Genomic DNA, 19,720 nt, shown 5'->3' with positions numbered 1-19,720 from the left:
GGCGGGGTGGGTGGGTCCCGGGCACCATTGCACCCTGGCTTGGCACCTGCTCCCTGCAAACTCCTCTCCCTCTTCACATGCGACTCCCAGCCACGGGCAGAATTGCTTTCGGACAAAGCTGCAAGTTTTGCAGCCAATCGGAAACAGGTTCGGTTTGGGTATCGATTTTGCGGGGTGACACGGAAAGCGGCACAAAACAGCGCCAAACCCAGCACACACAACCCTGGCACCGGTTTGGAGCCAGGTTGGGTTTGAGTGTCGATCGCTCGGTTTTTGGTGGGGAGGCGGCACATAATGTGGGGTTGGCAGTACAAAACCGGCACAAAAATTTGGCGCCTGGTTGGAGTCCATCAGAAGACCGGCATTAATTAACTTGTGACCCCGATTTGCTGCACCAATTTCTCCATTTGGAGGGGAGGTTCGCAAAATGCAAGGTTTTCAGAACAAAACACGCGCAGAATTCTGCCCGAAATTTCAGGGTTAACGGAGCCGGCAGCCGTTGAAATATTGCCTTACCATCTGGGTGGATTTGATTTGATTCACGATTTAAAGCATTAGTAAGAGTTGGTTTAAATCACTAGTCAGTAAAAGTTGATTTAAATCACTTTTTTTACAGAAAGACTCTGCCTTGCTGGTATAATCTTAATAGCAGATGCAGGTTTCATTTTCAGGTTTCATTTTTGGAATAATAAATTTTCAGAGTAGTTTTTACACTTATATCAAAAATTACAGATTTGGTTATACTATTAGAAATACATTGAAAGATAATTATGAAATTGTGGTGAGGTTTAATAAGTTAACTGTTTATATTTGGACAACTTTTCTGCTGTACTTTATTTCCTTGGTAACAATTCAAACAGTTTATTTAACTAAAACAATAATATTATAGCATATGTATCCCTATTTGTTAACTGATGTGGTTAAACGGATTTTTTTTTTTAAAAAAAAGCTTAGGCTGAGTTTTAGCGCACATGAAAAACTTAAAACAAATCCTCATTTCCTGATGAGCCTTTGGTCTATAATGTAACTTAAATAGAAAGATTTTTCCTCCAAAAGCATTTTATTTTAAAAATCCGATTTAAAAGAAAAAACCCCTGATTTAACCCAGAAAAAACCTGATTTTTAAATTATTATTTTTAAAAATCGTTGATCCTACTTACCATCCACCATGAATCCACATCTTCAAGCCTTTCTGTTGGTATCTGTCCTTCATCCGGGCGACTTCTAGGCGTGGAAAGGGCAGCTAGGGAGACAAATAAGAGCAAATAAATGGAATGATTGAGCGCAGAATTCTAGCGTGGAATTGGAACAGGGTTGGGAGAAAGGGACCCCTGGGGGTCATCTAGTCCAACCCCCCAACATTGCGACACGTAAATAATATTACTGTATTTGTTTGTTTGCCCAAAGGCTGCAGCATTGGAAACAATTTGAAACAGCTCAGTGAAACCTATGGCTGTAAACGTAGGCCGGATATTCTGAATGCGAATTAACAGTGATTTTAATAAAATTTAAAAGAATATTATTATTTTTGAATTAATTTTATAATGGAATGATTTTAGAATGTACTATTTTATTGTTGTTAGCCGCCCTGAGCCCGGCTTCGGCTGGGGAGGGCGGGATAGAAATAAAATTTATTATTATTATTATTATTATTATTTTGTAAAAACGTACACCTAAGAAAACAAGAGTCAAGGTTAAGAAATAACAATATGGAAATTAATTAAATGCAAGATTTGAAGAAAATTGGGTATAAAAATGGTAAGAAGATGAGAGCATTAAGTTTAAAGATGGAAAATAAGACAAAAATTAAACAGAAGTAGCAAATAGTTAAAGAACCAGAAGGGGAAGAAGCTGAGGGAAGTCCCAGGGTGGGGGAGTTGTGTTTTATTTTTCTCTTTTATACGTTAAATGTGTAGAATTGTAATATCTAATTTTAAAATATTAAAAAATAAAATTAAAAAACCTTAGTTTTCAATCACCATCCAATAATACCCCCATTATAACAATACCAATTTATAGTACAATTATTAATACCGATTAAAAAATTAATAGGAAAATAAAATATTTGTTAGCCAAACCAGACATTTATTTATTTTTTAAATTGAGCGGTTTTTTAATGTTTGATCAGACTTTGTGACCCAAACAGTTCAAGCAGAAAACACCAAACATTTTATGCTTAATTTATTTTTAATCTGAGGGGAAATAGGTTTTATACTCAGAGCAATGAAAGATGACTATTAATTTCTGAGTAGAATTTAGATGGATCTGCTAAAATGCGAATTTATTTCCTCAGGACTTTGCTGGAGAAAGACGCCAGCCGAAGGCGAACATTCAATTCAAATTTTATTACATTAAGTTTAAAGGTGGTTTGACTTTAAAGCTGAGGTGATTTTAATGTTAAATCACTAACACATTAAAATCACCCCAGCTTAAGGGTTTCAAGGCAGCCTGTCAAACCGCCTTTAAACTTAATCAATGTAATAAAATTTGAATTTTGGGTGGTTAAAAATAATTTCGCCTATATTAAATGGATCTAAAACACGTCTGCATTCTCCTCCTTCGTTAAAACCAAGCTCTGTTTGTGGTGTTATATAAATATATGTATAAAATAAAATTTAGACACGGCCTGATTGTTAAAAATGATAATAAAAAATCCCTTAGAGCGTTTTGTGAGGAGATAAAACGACGACACTGAGGGAAATTCGCAACCCTGCTTTAAAATCACCTCAGCTTCCTTTAGTGTCTCAAAGGCAGCCTGTAAACTGCCTTTAGCTTTAATATTAAATAGTGAATTTAATTATCACAGCCCACGAATTCCCACATGGATTTACACTTAATTCAAGCTGCTTTATGTACCGCTTAATTCTCTAAAGCAGCTTTGCAAAGGGGCGGTGTGCGGAAATAATAAATAAAAATTGAAGGATATATATATATATATAAATTCAATAAATAAATAAATAGTCGGCTGAAACCAGAAAATCGAATTAAAATACAAATAAATTGAAATAAATTGAAATTGAAACACAAATAAGTGAAACGTATTCCCCCCCCCCCGTTTATTTTGCACTGAGGGAAAAAAATGCAAATTAATTTTTAAAAAGTAAAATAAAATGAAGGGAGGGAATGTAAAAACCCTATAAAGTAGGAACGTGTGTTGTTTTATCACGATATTATTATTATTATTATTATTATTATTGGATTTGCCGGTATTATTTTCCACACGTTTTGCCCGCCAAAAGAAATAAGACCTCGAAAGGCCGACGCGGTTGCCATAGCGACCACCCGTCGCTCAAGGTATCGCGAGACTTCGCCTCTGCTCCTCTCTCCACCGAGCCGCGGGAGCTTTCGAAAGGACAGTCGGCTCTCTCGCCCTGAGATCCCGCGAGATCTCGGGTGGGTGGGGGCGTGGCCGACCTATACCTGCTCTCCGTGGCCTGAGGGGAGGCGCGCCTCGCGAGAGCCTGCGGGAATGGGCGGGAAGTCTCGCGAGATGGAGGGCCGAGGGGGAAGTGGCTTAGCGAGGAGGAGGAGGAGGAAGAAGGAGAGGCTGCGCCGGTCGGGCTTCCTCGGGGCGGCAGGAGAACCCGCCGCCGCCTCCGCCGCCGCTGAGAGAGAGCCGGGTAGGCGACGCGGGCCTGAACGGCCGGGCCCCTACCGATGACGTCCGGCCCCTTCTGATGACGTCAGAGGTCAGTGGTTGCCAACCTGTTATGCCAAGCGATGCGCGCCCCCAAAACGGGGTGTGTGTGTGTGTGTGTGTGTGTGTGTGTGTAGAGCTGCATGGAGCTGGGTGTCTGGAACGTCAAGTTGCTAGTCCTCATGCATTGGAAAGCCTGTGGCCCTCCCAGATGGGGAAAGTCAAGTTGCTAGTCCTCTTGTATCTAAAATGAGGAGGGGGAGCCTGTGGCTCTTGCAGAAGTGGGAAGTCAAGTTGCTAGTCCTCTTGAGGAAACAGGTTCCTAGTCCTCCAGCATCTGAAATTAAAATGAGGAGGGGGAGCCTGTGGCCCTCCCAAGTGTGGAAAGTCAAGTTCCTAGTCCTCTGGCATCTAAAATGAGGAGGGGGAGCCTGTGGCCCTCCCAGATGCAGAAAGGCAAGTTGCTAGTCCTCTTGCAGAAAATCAAGTTTCTAGTCTTCATGCGTCTTAAATGAGGAGTGGAAAGCCTATGGCTCTCCCAGATGCGGAAAGTCAAGTTCCTAGTCCTCTTACATCTGAAATGAGGAGGGGGAGCCTGTGGCCCTCCCAAGTGTGGAAAGTCAAGTTCCTAGTCCTCTTGCGTCTAAAACGGGGATGGGGGAGCCACTGTAGCAAGAAGAAACTGCCCACTCCATCGCCATGGGGCTTCCGGACCCCAGAGCATGTATGTGGGGATGGGGATGCTGGAGGAAGGTCTCTGGCCAGGTGGAAGGACGTCGGTCCCTGGTTCAAATCCAGGCTGCAAGCCCCACCCTCCTGGGAAATGAGGAAGGGGCTCCTGTGGTGCTTGGAGAGGCCTGCCCCTTCCCATCACGTTCCTCAGGACCTGCGCCCACAGAGCATGGCAAGAGGGCACTGGGTCCTAGTGGCGTCCAGCCCCCTCTTCCCCCTGGGACAGAGAAAGGGCATCCCTGGCAACCCCTCCCACTGGGGGACCCCCAGGAGGAGATCCTGCAAGGTGTGTTCAGGGAGTTGCAGCAAACCTGTCTGAATAAGGCCAGTTGCCTGGGAGTCACAGGTGGGGAGAGCCGCTCCCATGCCGCTCAGATCCTGTTTGGGGGCTTCTCCCCTTTGGGCCATCTGTTTGGTCACTGTGGGGACAGGAGAACGTCTGAGGAGCCTGCCGGATCCATCCCAAGATCTAGTCCAGCATCCTGTTCTCACAGTGACCGACCGATCAGGATTCGAATGCAAGATCAAAGCCCCTTCTCTAGTTTGCTGCAATCAGTGGGAGGGAGTTCCACCGTTTAACAACGTGGCTGCGTGAAGGACCCTCCCACTGTCTTTGACCGCTGGCTGGGTTGCCTGAGACGGCCGCCTCTTTTGACTGGGGCAAGCGAAGCCCTGCCTCTCCCTAGGTGTGGTTTGGCATCTTGCCTCTGATCGATTCCCTCCGGCCGCTTCTGGTTACCTTTCAACAGATATTTTGGCCAAGAGCGTTTTGGGTGAGGGGAAGGAGGGAGCGAACGCCGACCTTGCGAAGGACAAACGCAGCGGACGGTTTGCAGTTCCGAAGTCTAAAGTCCTCGCTGGCGCATCCGAGTTTGTGGCTGAGGGCCGTGTTGCCCAGAGGCTTCTGCAAATACAACCCCAAACCACCTGCCAGAATAATAATAATGATTATTATTATTATTATTTGCACCTCACCTATCTGGCTGGTTCGCCCCAGCCACTCCGGGTGGCTTCCAACAAATATAAAAGCATAATGAAAAATCAGACATTAGAAATGTCTTCTAAAAGTTGTATAGTTACAAAAACCAACTGAGCTTTCTAGGCAACAGATTTAGATTATTTCTACAGCTTTAATTTTGGAGACAACGTGGTACATTATCGTCATGACAGTACTATGCAATAGGTTAAAGGAAAGCATCCATTTATCAGTTTTATAGTTAGCCCCGAAACTAGTTTCAGTTGTCATGACATTACCGTTCCCTGCAGGTTCACCCAACGCCTTAATTATATAGTTTCCTTTGTGTGTTTAAGACACACCTCTTTTAACTTGGACTTTTGACACATTAGGAGCCACCCTATAAGAAGACTTTTTAAAACTGCGTTTTAAAATGGCTCTTAACCTGCCAGTGGACCTTAAAGGGGGATGATGATGATGATGATAATAATAATAATAATTGCCAGGAGGACTGGAATCCTCTTATTTTGTGGGCTTGCGGTGTTCGAGAGCCAAAACGGATGAGTACCGAGGTACGACAACCAAGGTACGACTGTATTACTACACACAAGGCGGTTCAGGGCAACAAAATATACGACGAACACACACCTTCTAATAAATAATCTGTTCCACTACTAAAAGTCATAAGGAAGCAGAACTTCAAAACAGAACGGCTTGAATCAAATAAAGCATTTGTCAGGGGTTCAGAAGCAGAGACGCAGAGAAGGGTGGAAACAGAGAGCGAGGGGGAGGAAGCCGAAGGGAGAATGAGTGATGATGACGACCCGAGATCTCCAAGCCTAAGCAGTGAGTCAGAGGACTCCCAAAAGGGAGCCCCAGTGAGCAGAGCAAGGGGGGGATCCGGGGGGACACCCCAGGAGGAAGGGAACAGAGGAGATTCAGAGAGCAGCAGCTGGAAGTCGGGACCCACGCTCATAACTGAGGGCGGCAGCAGCTGGAAGTCGGGACCCACGCTCAAGACTGAGAGCAGCAGGCAGGAAGGTAGCCAGGCATCGGGTTCCGGAGGCTGTCAGCAGGAGGGAGGGCACGAGTCAGGGGTGGTCACGCCCTCCTCAGAGAGCGAGGCAACGGTTAAGAGGAAAGTAGAGAGTTGGGCGCGCGCGCCAAGTTCAAATGCAGCGGAAGCTGGAGCAGTAAGCAGCCCGGAGAGTGAGCCAGGTCCTAAAGCCCGCCGCAAGGAGGCAGAAGGATCAGGGGGGTCAGCGTCAGAGGAGAGTAGAAGGGAGGAGGCCCAGGGGGGCAGAAGGACCCAGAGACGTAGGGAGAGGCGAAGGAGGTGGAGCAAGGCTAGGGTATTAAGCTGGTGTGCAAGAGGCGGGGACTCAGACGGGTCTTCGCCGACCTAGAGCAGAAGGTGTAGAGCTGCACGCTGCAGTTCGGAAATGAAACCTGTAACTCAATAAAGACTCTTTTAAAGTGGACGCTGTGTGGCGTGGTCCTATGTGAGCTGGGACCTGGTAGCAGCTCTGACAGTAAGACCCGTCTCTTCAAAGCTTCAGAAACCTGAAACCTCGCAGCGGGAGCAGAAGCCGCTAGGGGAGGAAGAGGGGTGTCTGTAAGCGAGCTCACAAAGGTTAGCAAGATGACGGAAGAACAGAGGATCTCCGCGCTGCAAGAGGCAGTGACCCAGTTGTCCTCAGAGGTATTGGCTTCCAAGAAACGGGAGGAGGAGACTACAGCCGCCTACAGAGACCTACACGCCAGGTTTGAAATGCTTGTTAAGCAAGGGCAACCGGGACCCAGACCGGAGGGCGTGGGATTGGCACGGAGAGCAGGAGGGCTTGTGGCTCACTTCGATGGGACTTTGCAACAGTACCCTAATTTTAGAGCAGACGTAATGTGCGCACTGCAACTGCTGGCAAAAGACTTTAGAGATGAGGAAGAGAAGGTGGGGTTCATATTGTCCCATTTGCATGGGGATGCCAAAGCCTGGCTGCGCAATTTGTGGAGGGATAAAGATCCGGCGCTTCAGAATGCAGATGCCTTTATCAAAGCGATGGATGCGTGTTTTTTGTCTACTATTGATGTGGATCTTGCCAGACGGGAGATTCATGGACTAAAACAAGGGAGGGCGAGCGTCCGGCAGTATCACGCCCGATTTTTTGCGCTGGTCAGTGCTTTAGAATGGGATCGGGATTCGCCCCCTGTCAGAGACCTCTTCTGGGAGGGTCTAAGTTCAGCGGTTAAGGATGAAATTGCAAGGGGGGAGAGGCCCCGAAGCACGCAGGAGGTGGTCCAAAGGGCGCTGACTGTGGGGGTGAGGCTGGAAGAACGTCCATGGTGCAGAGATGAAGGACGTGGAGGGCGCGAAGCAGCGAGAAGTTTCTCTTTCGTTCCGAGGGAAGCAGCGCGTGCGCAATCCACACCTCCGCCAGGAGGGGGAGGGGAACCGATGGAGGTTGGAGGTGCAAGGGCTCAGTCAGCAGCCAGAGCCCTAGCACCGGCAGCAGTGAAAGCGAAGCCTCCTAGAGGGAACAGGAAGTGTTACATCTGCGAGGATCCAGGCCATTTGGCGAAGGAGTGTCCCCGGAGGCTCCACAAGCACACTGCAGCCTCAGCAATGGTGACTGCAGCAACGCAGCAAGGAGAACCACAGCAGGGAAACGACAATGTCTGGCTGGAGACGGAGGCACTGGGGCCCAGCCAGACGCATCTGTGAAGCAGTCCCCAGCAATCTTGCAACCCACGGATCCCCTCCCACCCAAACCAGTAGTGCAGCTCACAGCATCTCTCCAGCTACCCGACGGCGTCACTATCGAAGTGCCGCTTTCTGTGGATTCTGGAAGCAACGCAGACTTTATAGCGCAGAGCTTTGTGGAGCAGCACGCTATACAGCTATTGCCTGCCACTCTGCCCCTGCAAGTCGTCACAGTGGATGGCAGAGAGTTGCTAGGGGGGCAGGTGGTGAAGCAGACGCCACCGATGGTGATGCGCCTTGGCAACCACAGGGAAGTCATCAGTTTTAATGTCACCCAACTGTCGGACACGCCCATTGTGTTGGGCATGAGTTGGCTGGACAGGCACAGTCCGACACTGGCTTGGTACCAGAGACAACTGATCTTCGGCTCCTCTTATTGCGCAGAACACTGCATCCTGCCCCGACGGGAGGGAGAGGAGGAGGAATCACAACTGCAGTTGGGAACGTTGCAAGCGGTCCCCCACAAATACGCGAGCTTTTTGGAGGTCTTCTGCGAGAAGGAGGCGGACAAGCTACCCCCTCACCGGCCATATGACTGCAAGATTGACCTCCTACCGGGGGCGACGCTGCCGAAGGGGCGGCTATACTCCATGTCTGAAGATGAAATGCAGGAACTCAAACAGTTCATCGAGCATAATCTGGAGCGTGGCTTCATCAGAGAGTCCAAGGCAGTGGGGGGCAGTCCCGTTTTCTTCGTGAAAAAGAAAGACACGCCCCAAAAAAGACTAGTTGTGGACTACCGCCTTTTGAACCAGATGACCAAACCGTCTGATTACCCCATGCCCAGGATTGACGACCTCCTCGCGACGGTGCGCAAGGGACGCGTGTTCACCAAGTTGGACCTGCGAGGGGCGTACAATCTCATCCGCATGCGGGAGGGCGATGAGTGGAAGACGGCCATGTTCACACCGCTGGGCACCTACGAATACAGAGTTATGCCCTTTGGATTACAAAATGGCTCTCACTGTTTTCAAGCTTTTATGCATCACGTGTTGGAGGGACTCCTCTACAAGACATGCGTCTGCTTCCTGGATGACATCCTGATTTTCTCTGACTCGCAGCAAGCTCACGACCGAGACGTGAGGGAGGTGCTCAGCAGGTTGCAACAACATAGACTGTACGCCAAGCTGGAGAAGTGCCAGTTCGACACGACGGAGGTGGATTTCCTGGGATACAAGTTGTCGGACAAGGGGATAGCCATGGACAGCACCAAGGTTCGTGCGGTATTGGATTGGAAAAGCCCGCGCAACCGGAAGGAGGTCCAGCGGTTTGTCGGCTTCGCCAACTTCTATCGCAAGTTTATCAAGGGGTTCGCGATGCAGACGGCAGCAATTACGGACACGCTCAGCTCCAAAAAAAAGAAATTCATCTGGACGGAGCAGGCGGAACAGTCCTTTCAAGCGCTCAAGCATCTCTTCGCATCGGAGAAGCAACTGCTGCATATCGACCCCAGTAAACCGTTGAGGGTAGAGACAGACGCGTCAGACAGAGCCGTGGGAGCTGTCCTGCTGCAGCGAGACCCGCAGGGGGTGTGGCGGCCGGGAGCGTTCTACTCCAGAAAGCTCAGCAAGTCGGAGCAGAACTACACCATCTGGGACAGGGAGTTGCTGGCCATTCATGCAGCTTTCAAGGCGTGGAGGCACTTCCTAATCGGCGCCAAGCACACGGTGCAGGTCTGCACGGACCACAAGAATCTGGAGCACTGGCGCACGGCTCAGTTCCTGAACCAGAGGCAGATACGTTGGGCGGAGTTCTTTGCTGACTTCAATTTCCGAATAGAGTACGTCCCAGGCGACACCAACATCATGGCGGATGCACTGTCCCGAAAACCGCAATACCTAGAAGAGGTGACGCCAGCGGCGGCCATGCACATCTTCGCACCGACGGCGTGGGCGTGTGCCTCAGCTACAGTAGACCTGGATGCGGTGCGACGTGCATTGCGGGACGACTCATTCGCGCAAGACAAGATGGCGGAACTGCTCAGAGGCACGGCTACCACGGACGAGTTCCAGGTGCGGGACGGCTTGCTCCTACGCAAAGGGGCTGTCTATGTACCAGGAGACGACCTTCGCGCCAAGGTACTGCAACAGTTGCACGACGCACCCACGGCCGGTCACTTTGGCACAGAGAAAACGATGGAATTAGTCGCGAGAGACTTCTGGTGGCCCAGGCTGAGAGGAGAGGTCGCGGACTACGTCGCGAGGTGCGACACCTGCCAGAGGGCCAAGCCGGTACACAGACCACCGGCGGGACTGTTAGAACCGCTGCAAACACCGTTTGAACCGTGGGAGAGGGTGGCCCTGGACTTTGTGACGGATTTACCCAACTCGAGAGGCAAGACAGCTGTGCTAGTGGTGGTGGACTTGTTCACCAAGATGGCACATTTCATTCCGTGTGCGAAGGTGGCCACGGCGGAACAAACCGCCAAACTGTTCATAGATCACGTGTTCAAAGTGCATGGCCTGCCACGGTCTATCCTGTCCGACCGCGGACGCCAGTTCATCTCGTCTTTCTGGCAGAAGCTGATGGGTTTTCTAAATGTCAAGGTCAATCTGGCATCAGCAAGACACCCGCAGACCAACGGGCAAGCAGAGAGGGTCAATGCCATCATGCAGCAGTACCTGAGATGCTATGCCAATCAACAGCCTGCGACGTGGGTGGATTACCTGCCGCTAGCCGAGTTCGCTTACAACAACACGAAGCACGTGTCCACAGGAGTGACGCCGTTCTTTGCCAACAATGGGAGGAATCCCAGAACCTTCCCGGGACTGGAGAGAGTGGGGGAAGGAGAACCACAGACGGCGGACGCGTTCGCGTCAGAGCTGCAGGCGGTCCACGATCAACTCAGACGGCAGCTGGAGCTAGCTAAGCACGCCTACAAGGTGCAAGCTGACAAGCACAGGCGGGTTGGCGAAGTGATCCAAGTGGGAGACTGGGTCTGGTTGGCAGCCCACGCAGTGCCGACCAGGTCGCTTGCCAAGAAGAAGTTGGGGCACAAGCAGATCGGTCCGTACCAAGTCGAAGCGCAGATCAACCCGGTAGCCTTCCGACTGGCGCTGCCGGAGGGTTCCAGAATGCATCCGGTGTTCCACAGGTCGGTGCTCACTCCCTACAAGGCACCTCACAGGTTCCAGGAGCCAGGGACGGCGCCAAGTCCGCTCCGGGAACGGACGGAGACGCGGGAGGTGAAGCACCAGGACCACATCAACGAGGTCACGGAGATTTTGGACTCCAGATGGGGGGAAGAGGGAGTCGAATACCTCTTAGCCAGAGAGGGCACCCGGGCCAGCGCCAATAGCTGGGTACCAGACTACGCTTTGGAGGAACCCCTGCTCAAGGACGAGTTTCATGCCCTCTTCCCACACAAACCCATGCCAGCGAGCTTCTTCGACGACTGGTTGTTCACACCCACACTTTCTTCCAGCACGTTCCATGGATTCGACTCAGAAGGGGAACCCGCACGGAGCACCCGTTCCCCAGAAGGTTCACCGGCAGGTTCGGCATCAGGCAACTCGTATTGGTGGGACGATCGACCAGAGGAGCGATGGCGCAGGAAGTGGCTGGAGATGCCAGGTCGAGCGACCGACGCAGAGACTGACATGGACGTGTTCGGGGAGGACCTCGGGTTCGAGCACGGCGGTACAGAGATGGAAGAGCAACAAGTCAACGTCGACGACCGCGAGGGGGAAGACTCGGAGGTCTTCAGTTGGCGGCCACCCACGGGGAGCGACCTGTATCCAGCATTCCCTCCCATGATGATGGAGCGCCCAGCACCCACACCTGACAGCGGGGAGGGGGGAAGGGGGGGCTTCGAGGGGGGGATGGATGTCAGGGGTTCAGAAGCAGAGACGCAGAGAAGGGTGGAAACAGAGAGCGAGGGGGAGGAAGCCGAAGGGAGAATGAGTGATGATGACGACCCGAGATCTCCAAGCCTAAGCAGTGAGTCAGAGGACTCCCAAAAGGGAGCCCCAGTGAGCAGAGCAAGGGGGGGATCCGGGGGGACACCCCAGGAGGAAGGGAACAGAGGAGATTCAGAGAGCAGCAGCTGGAAGTCGGGACCCACGCTCATAACTGAGGGCGGCAGCAGCTGGAAGTCGGGACCCACGCTCAAGACTGAGAGCAGCAGGGAGGAAGGTAGCCAGGCATCGGGTTCCGGAGGCTGTCAGCAGGAGGGAGGGCACGAGTCAGGGGTGGTCACGCCCTCCTCAGAGAGCGAGGCAACGGTTAAGAGGAAAGTAGAGAGTTGGGCGCGCGCGCCAAGTTCAAATGCAGCGGAAGCTGGAGCAGTAAGCAGCCCGGAGAGTGAGCCAGGTCCTAAAGCCCGCCGCAAGGAGGCAGAAGGATCAGGGGGGTCAGCGTCAGAGGAGAGTAGAAGGGAGGAGGCCCAGGGGGGCAGAAGGACCCAGAGACGTAGGGAGAGGCGAAGGAGGTGGAGCAAGGCTAGGGTATTAAGCTGGTGTGCAAGAGGCGGGGACTCAGACGGGTCTTCGCCGACCTAGAGCAGAAGGTGTAGAGCTGCACGCTGCAGTTCGGAAATGAAACCTGTAACTCAATAAAGACTCTTTTAAAGTGGACGCTGTGTGGCGTGGTCCTATGTGAGCTGGGACCTGGTAGCAGCTCTGACAGCATTATTCAGTAACCTCTTAGAATATAATAGCACACAATAAAATTAACTCAGATCATCAGCAAATGGATAAATTCCTGTCCACGGTCGCCCTCCCTCTGGCAGGGAAATTTGGGGGTCTGTTAATCCCTTCTCCTAAACACACCTTGCCTCACTGTTTATATGCCAAGGGGTTGGAAGAATCCCAGGAAGGCCTTGGCAGGACTGGGAGGGCCCAGCTGGGGGTCCGAGAGCTATACAAAGTTTTCGCAGATGTTGATGAGAAGCCTCTCCTCTCAGCCTCCTCTGTTCCAGGCTAAACATGCCCAGCTCCTTCAACTGTTCCCCATCAGGCTTGGCTTCCAGACCCTTGGCCATCTTGGTCACCCTTCTCTGTTAAAATTCAAATTCTTAATGCCTTCTCATTTTCATTAGAATGCATGGTGCTTTATTAAGCAGCATAAAGATGAGGTCCCTGGCCCCTGTGCATGCAGGTGGCAAAATGCGAAATTTTGTTTATTTATGATAATCCCGTTTATCATCCTTATTGTCTCATTGACACCCCCAGCAAAACTCCTAATCCTAATGTATTGCGTGCATTATTTTTTATCAGAGTAAAGATAATGGTTATAATAATAATAAAGTGGGAGGGGAGGATGGAAGTGTCAAGTTGGAAGGGACTCTGTGCAGATCAAACCCCAAACCTTGGCGTTACCAGCGCCACGCTGGAGGAAAGGCCTTCCTGCTGTGTATCTCTGGCTGCACATTTTCCCTGCTCTTGGCGTTTTCTTCCGCAAGCAAGGCACGGCCAGAGGTGCTTTGACCAGCAGCTCATGTTGTTACCTCCAGACGCTCCTGCGCTCCAAGCTCAGCCCTGTGATGCAGCAGCAAGCAAGGCCGATGCAGTTCCTGGCTGCATCCACGGAAGTCTAGCGTCCAGATCAAGGGGAATTAGGCAGGGCCATATATCGAGATATCGCCCAAAACCAGTTTAAAGTCTGGGGAAACAGATTGGTATATGCTTAGCTGATGATGCAGATATTGCCCTAGTAGAAACCAAGCCTTATGAGCAGCCGTTGAAGGAGGCGAGCGTGCTTAGCCTGGGAGAAGAGGACAGATGCACACCCATTTTCAAATATCAGAAGGGCTGTCACATTTATATCTTTTTTATTTTTACCGCTCCAGAGGGGAGGATTTGAACCAATGGGTTCTGATGGCAAGAAAGGAGATTGCAACCAAATACAGTGAAACCCGGAAGCAAATTATTCGGTTTCTGAACGGTTTCCGTAAGCCAAGCGCAGCTCCCGTTTTGAGTTTCCCTGTTGTGTTGAGGCTTCCGCTTTCCGTTTTCGAATGTTTTGGAAGCTGAATGGTCTTCCGGAACGGATTACGTTGGGAAACCGAGGTCCCACTGTAGCAGGAAGCTGTTTCTGAGTGTTAAGAGGGGTTTCGACAGGGCCTGGACTCCCCCAGAAGGCAAACTCTCCTCTGTTGGAGGTTTTCAAACAGATATTGGGGGCCCAGGATTCCTCCGCTGTGACTTCTGCCTTGCAGAGGGTCCCTTCTGCACCTGAAGGCCTCAGCCGGGTCTCACTTTCTTTGCCCCACCTGTCCGGACACCTGTGCTGGGGCCGGTCCCCTCCCTACCCCAGGCCACTAACTGCACTCCGTGGCTCCTCCCCAGATTTCGCCCCCAAAAGCCCCCGCAGGAGCTTGCGTTTTTAAGCAAGGCAGGCAGGAGGGGATCTCTGGAGCCCGGCCTGTTCGGTTTCTGTTTATTTTTGCCCTTTCCCACTTCCTAGATGCTCGGAATACCTTTCGGGGTGAGGTCATCCTAGGCAGGGGAGTTCCTGGTTTCCTTCACCCTTTCCTTGCTGATTTAAAAAAAAACCCACACCTTCCGATACAGCTGGGTTTGGGGGCTGAAACGTGTTTCACCTTGGGACCGTTGGCCTTGAAAGGAGGCGAAGGAGCCTTTACAGCTAGAAAGAGGCCTTTTTGTGGAGCGGGGGCCATTTAGAGATTAGCTCAGTGGCTCTCCGCTGCCTCCCCCTCGCTCTTTCCAGACCCCATCCCCTTTTAGCAATGCGTATAAAACAGAGCAATTACTGTATAACAGATGGAAATTAAAAGGTGGAAAACATCTGGCCCGCTCGGTCGGTAGTGCACGAAACCCTTTAATTCTCTGGGTTGCAAGTTCGAGCCCCCCGTTGGGCAAAGGTTTCCTCCATTGCAGGGAGTCGGACTACATGGCGTTTAGGGTCATGAGCACTGCCGCCAGGCTCATAAACAGCCGCTCCCCTGTGGCGAGCGGAGATCTTCTCCAGGCGAACAGGCTCGGGGATGAACAGCAGGCTCCCGTTTCCTTGTTCCCCGAGTGCCCAGGCACACATGGAAGTTCTGTTTTTATCTCCCAAGGAGGCTTAATTCCCCGGTGCCCGTGGGTTTGCAAAGCCAGTTACCTCCTGACTATACACCTCTGGCATTTGGGGTTGTTTTTAGGGGCCTTTGAAGCAGGACACCCCCCCACTGCTTTCTAAGCAGCTCCGAACGTTCGTTGCCCTCATTCGCATGTGGGCCGGTTGCCCCACCCAGTCTACAGAAGGGTCAGGCTGGGAACACCCTGTTGTGGGCTCCCCACCCCCTTCCCACTGGCCTCTGTCTTGCGTGAATTGCTTAAGCCAGTTCAGCTTGTCTTGGAGACGGCAGCCTCCGATTCCTGACGTCTTCTGTGCTTCCGGCAGCGGCAGGATGAAGGCAGCAACGAAACTGGTGGCTGCCAGTTCAGAAAGAGCTTACAAGGGTGGCTGTGTTTTAAGCAAGAGCCTCTTTATCCGAGGAACCTTGTCGGAGCAGCCAAACTGTCTCTGGAGGTTCCCAGGGTCATCCTCTGCCGCCTGCAGACCTAAGGATTTGGCATCTCGGCCTGAGAGACAGACTGAGCACAGGCCTGGAGGATGGACCCGTGGCCTAGCTTTTAAAGTTTTCAACGTTTGATGTTTTATCATGTTTTTAATATTCTGTTGGGGCTGCCCAGGGTGACCAGGGAAACCCAGCGGGGTATAAATAATAATAAAAAGATCAAGGCCCCGTGGGTGGTTAAGTCCTGCCCAAGGCGACTCTGGGGTTGCGGCGCTCACCTCGCTTTCAGGCCAAGGGAGCCGGGGTTTGTCCTCATACAGCTTTTCCGGGTCATGTGGCCGGCAGGACTAAACTGCTTCTGTTGCAATGGGACACCGTGACCGAAGCCAGAGCTCACGGAAACGGAAATAGCGGTACCTATTTATCTACTTGCACTGGTGTGCTTTTGAATTGCTAGGTCGGCAGCAGCTGGGACAGAGCAATGGGAGTTCACTCCGTCGTGGGGATTCAAACTGCCGACCTTCCGATCGGCAAGCCCAAGAGGCTCAGTGGTTTAGACCACAGCGCCACCCCTCTACCTTTTTACGAACAATAAATATTGTTAGCATGGGATCATAGAATCATAGCTTTCTGGGGTGGGAAGGGATCCTGGGGGTCATCTAGCCCAACCCACGGCAACGCAGAAATATTTTGCTCACCATGTGCTCAACCCACAATCCCAAGATGAAGAGTCGCGTGCTCCAGTGAGCTACCCCAGCAATCAGAAACTCAGATATATAAGCCAGGCACCAAATGGCTCCATAAACCAAGGTTGCAGTTCCCGCAATGGAATGTCTAGTTGCCATTTATTTATTTAAAAGTCTTTATTTTTCAAAGGATGGACTTGCCGTGATTGATTCTCATTTAAAGATCTGGCTAGTTCAGAGGACCTTGAGCTGTGTTAAGGGTTTTGAGGACTTAAAAGTCCCTTTCTCCTGGGACATTTTGGCAGTTGCTGTTCCCTCCTGCGACAGGGAGTTTCACAGGTGAACCACAGGGCTTTCTGGAGGTCGGCCTGAGCGCTGCATGTGCTCAGAGTCATCTCTGGGGCACTTGGCGTCGGCTTGTGACTTGTGGGACCGGCCTGGCAAGAAGGAAGTCCCACGCTTCTTTGTCTTCTTCCCCTCCTCAGATTGCGCAGTAAACGTCCACAAAAACTGCAAGACCCTCTTGCCTGAATGCAGTGGGGCCAAGCCCAAGGTAAGCCGCCTTCCTCCTTTTCAATCTCGGGCCGGGGGAAGGCGGGGAGACACAGAAGGAGCTCTTAGCCTCCCTTCTTCGCCAGCTAAACATTGCGATATAGCGATCATAGATCATGACATCTGAAATAAGGACGGGGCTATGCAAAGGCGCCCGCTGGCTTCGCGGTTTCCCCTGCACCCTGAATTTTGCCTGGCCTGCTCTTGCTTAGGGAAGTTTTTAACGTGTGATGTTTTATCGCTTTTTTACCATCATTATTATTAATATTCTGTTGGGAGCTGCGCACACTGGCTGGGGAAACCCAGCCAGATGGGTGTGGTATAAATATATTATTATTATTATTATTATTATTATTATTATTATTATTATTACTGCAATTCACTGAGAGAGCTGAGCCGGCTGAGTTAACAGGAGCTGCAGGAATCGAGAGAAACCTTGGCCGGCTTAATGCTTTTCCCCAAACAGTGGTACCTCCAAAGTCGAACGGAACCCGTTCCGGAAGTCCGTTTGACTTCCAAAACATTCAGAAACCAAGGCGCGGGTTCTGATTGGCTGCAGGAAGCCCCTGCAGCCAATCAAAAGCCGCGTCGGACGTTCATCTTCCAAAGAACGTTCGCAAACCAGAACACTCCCTTCAAGGTTTGCGGTGTTTGGGAGCCAAAACGTTCGACTCGCAAGGCGTTCGGGATCCGAGGTACGACTGTATTGTGATTTTTGCATAGCGCGCAAACGTCACGATTCACGACATCTTGCCACAGTGAAGCCCTTCAAGTCCACCTTTCTGTTCTCATTGTGTTGTGTCTCTCCTGCCTCCCCTCCCCTTTTCTATCTTGCAGCAAAGAGATTCGTTCCTCCGCCCTCCAAGCTCCCCACCCAGTTCGCTCCGGAGTTACAGCCCAGGTTTGTCCCCCAAAATAATCTTTTTCTTCGGCTCTGACTTTCCTTGCAGGCGGGGCTGTGGCTTTTTCCCCTAGGAGGGAAGGCGGCAGCTTTTGGGCCTTTTCAGTTCAGAGGAGAGGCAAGGAAGAGGCCACCTGTTTGAAGTAAAATCACGCCTGGCGCCTAGCAAGTGGGCACAGGAGCTCGCGGGCACCCGAATGTCGGAAGACCCGGAACCGGCAGGAGGAAATATTGCCTGCAGCACATGGTTAGACTATGGAACTCCCTGCCACAGTGACGGCCACCAACTTTTTAAAAAGGGACTGGACAACTTGGTGGAGGAGAATCGGGCTATGATGGCTACACCCTTCTGCATCTATCCAGGAATACTTCTGAATCCCAATTTCTGGAAACCACTGGAACCAGTAGAGAGAAGGCTCTTGTGCGCACGTCCTTCTCGCGGGTTTCCCATAATGGGCAACTGGTCGGCTGCTGTGAGGTCAGGAACGCTGCTAGATGGGCCATTGGCATGATCGAACGCTACAAAAGTGGGGGGCGCTCGGCAGCCCAGAAAGTGGCTCCCCCTTTTCCTCGCTCAGGAAAGCTCTAGAACGCTCCTGAGTGGCCTAAAATCGCCCCATGTGTGCCTTTTCATGCTTCTTCCCCCCTTCCCTTCATCTCACCTCATTGTGAAACCTCGGCAAAAAAAAGGGAACGAAAAATATCACAGAGCCCTGAGAAAATCGATAAGCTGTTTTCCCCCCATCGATCGCTTGCTTGGTAGCTGTGAAACGGGGAAAAATAGATATCTATCTATATTACCAGGTTGGCTGTTTGTGCAGGCGTCTTAAATTGTGCCGGTTTTCTTGGCTCCCGGCACTGAGTGGGGCTAAAAAAGAAGAAGAAGGAGCTGGGTAAGGGATTGGAGGCGGGTTTGGGGGGGGAGAGCGGGCTTTTTTTCCTCTCTGCCTAGCGGTTGAAACATCTCTGTGGTGCGCAGTCTGGTCTGTCGGGAGAAGCGGCCGGGGAATCAATGTCTTCCCTCGGCAGCCTGCAGGCTGTGCTAATTGAACTCAGAAAACGGCTTGCTTGCTTTTCAGGTAGCCTGGCTTGTGGGGGGGGGGGGGAGAGCCAGCCGGACAAGAAACCGTTTTGGGGGCCAGTGGTTCTCCCACGCGCCTCGTGCCCCCCCCAAGCCAGCGGAGGGCAGAAAATGAGATGAAGGGGGGCATCCATTGGACGAGTGGAGTTTCCATGGCTTTCAGCTTGGAATGGGGGATGGAAGCGCCCAGGGGGACACCTTTGTTTCGCCAGCCCCCTTTGCGTGGCCGTGGGCCTGCGCGGCGAGAATCATTTCTGTGACGGACGTGGGAAGAGCCAGCTTCCTTGTCTCACGGCGGAGAAATACCCCCGAGAACCCAGGAACCAAGGTAGACTGTCTCCGGAGCTGGAGGCTCTATAACAACTCAAGCCAAGTCCGGCTGCCGCAGCATCGAACCAGCCCAGCCTCCTCACAGTGGCCAGCCGGACGGCTCAATGGGAAACCCGCAAGCCGGATTCGAGTGCGAGAACCCTCTGTCCTCCTGTGCTTCGCAGAAACCAGGATTCAGAAGCCGAGCCGCTGTGGCCGGCAGCCTTTGGCAGCCCTCTCCTCCTTCATGGATTTGTCTCTTTGCAAGCCGTCTAAGGTCAGTGTCCGCCGTGGCCTCCTGCAGCAGTGTGTTCCGCAGTTCCGATCTTGCACTACGTGAGCAAGCCCATCCCTTTGGCTCCTTAAAGCTGTTTTCCTCCTTCCGGTTTTTTCGCCCAAAAACGTAAGCTCCCCACGTGTGGATAAAACCTGCGTTGATCTTCCCAGCGTCTGGTTTGGGAGAAAAGATTGGCAGAGCTTCTTCCCTGGCCTGATCCGCACCGCCTTCTGCCTGCCGCTTTCCCCATAGCACCTCCAGGCTGCAGTGCGGATGAGAACGGCCTGTTCTTCCGCGCTGGGCGACTGAAGCGAGGTTGGATCCTGGGAAAGGTTTTTCTCCTCCTCCTGCCCCTTGCGGTTTCCCT

The 19,720-nt window shown here is 51.6% G+C and overlaps 1 protein-coding gene across 3 annotated transcripts in view; it reads left to right on the top strand.

Annotated features, from left to right (window-relative positions):
* ARHGEF18 (Rho/Rac guanine nucleotide exchange factor 18) overlaps window positions 1–19,720 on the top strand; it is a 54,300-nt gene that overhangs the window by 16,788 nt on the left and 17,792 nt on the right. For all 3 annotated transcript variants that reach the window (XM_082206234.1, XM_082206232.1, XM_082206233.1), the window contains 2 exons: window positions 16,719–16,786; window positions 17,623–17,686. In XM_082206234.1, coding sequence (XP_082062360.1) covers window positions 16,719–16,786; window positions 17,623–17,686 — 132 coding nt within the window. The remainder of the gene's footprint in view (window positions 1–16,718; window positions 16,787–17,622; window positions 17,687–19,720) is intronic.

The sequence above is a fragment of the Podarcis vaucheri genome (assembly GCF_965113315.1).
Source record: "Podarcis vaucheri genome assembly, chromosome: 18".
NCBI classification, from domain to species: Eukaryota; Metazoa; Chordata; class Lepidosauria; order Squamata; family Lacertidae; genus Podarcis; species Podarcis vaucheri.
This window is presented reverse-complemented; position numbering and strand designations above follow the sequence as displayed.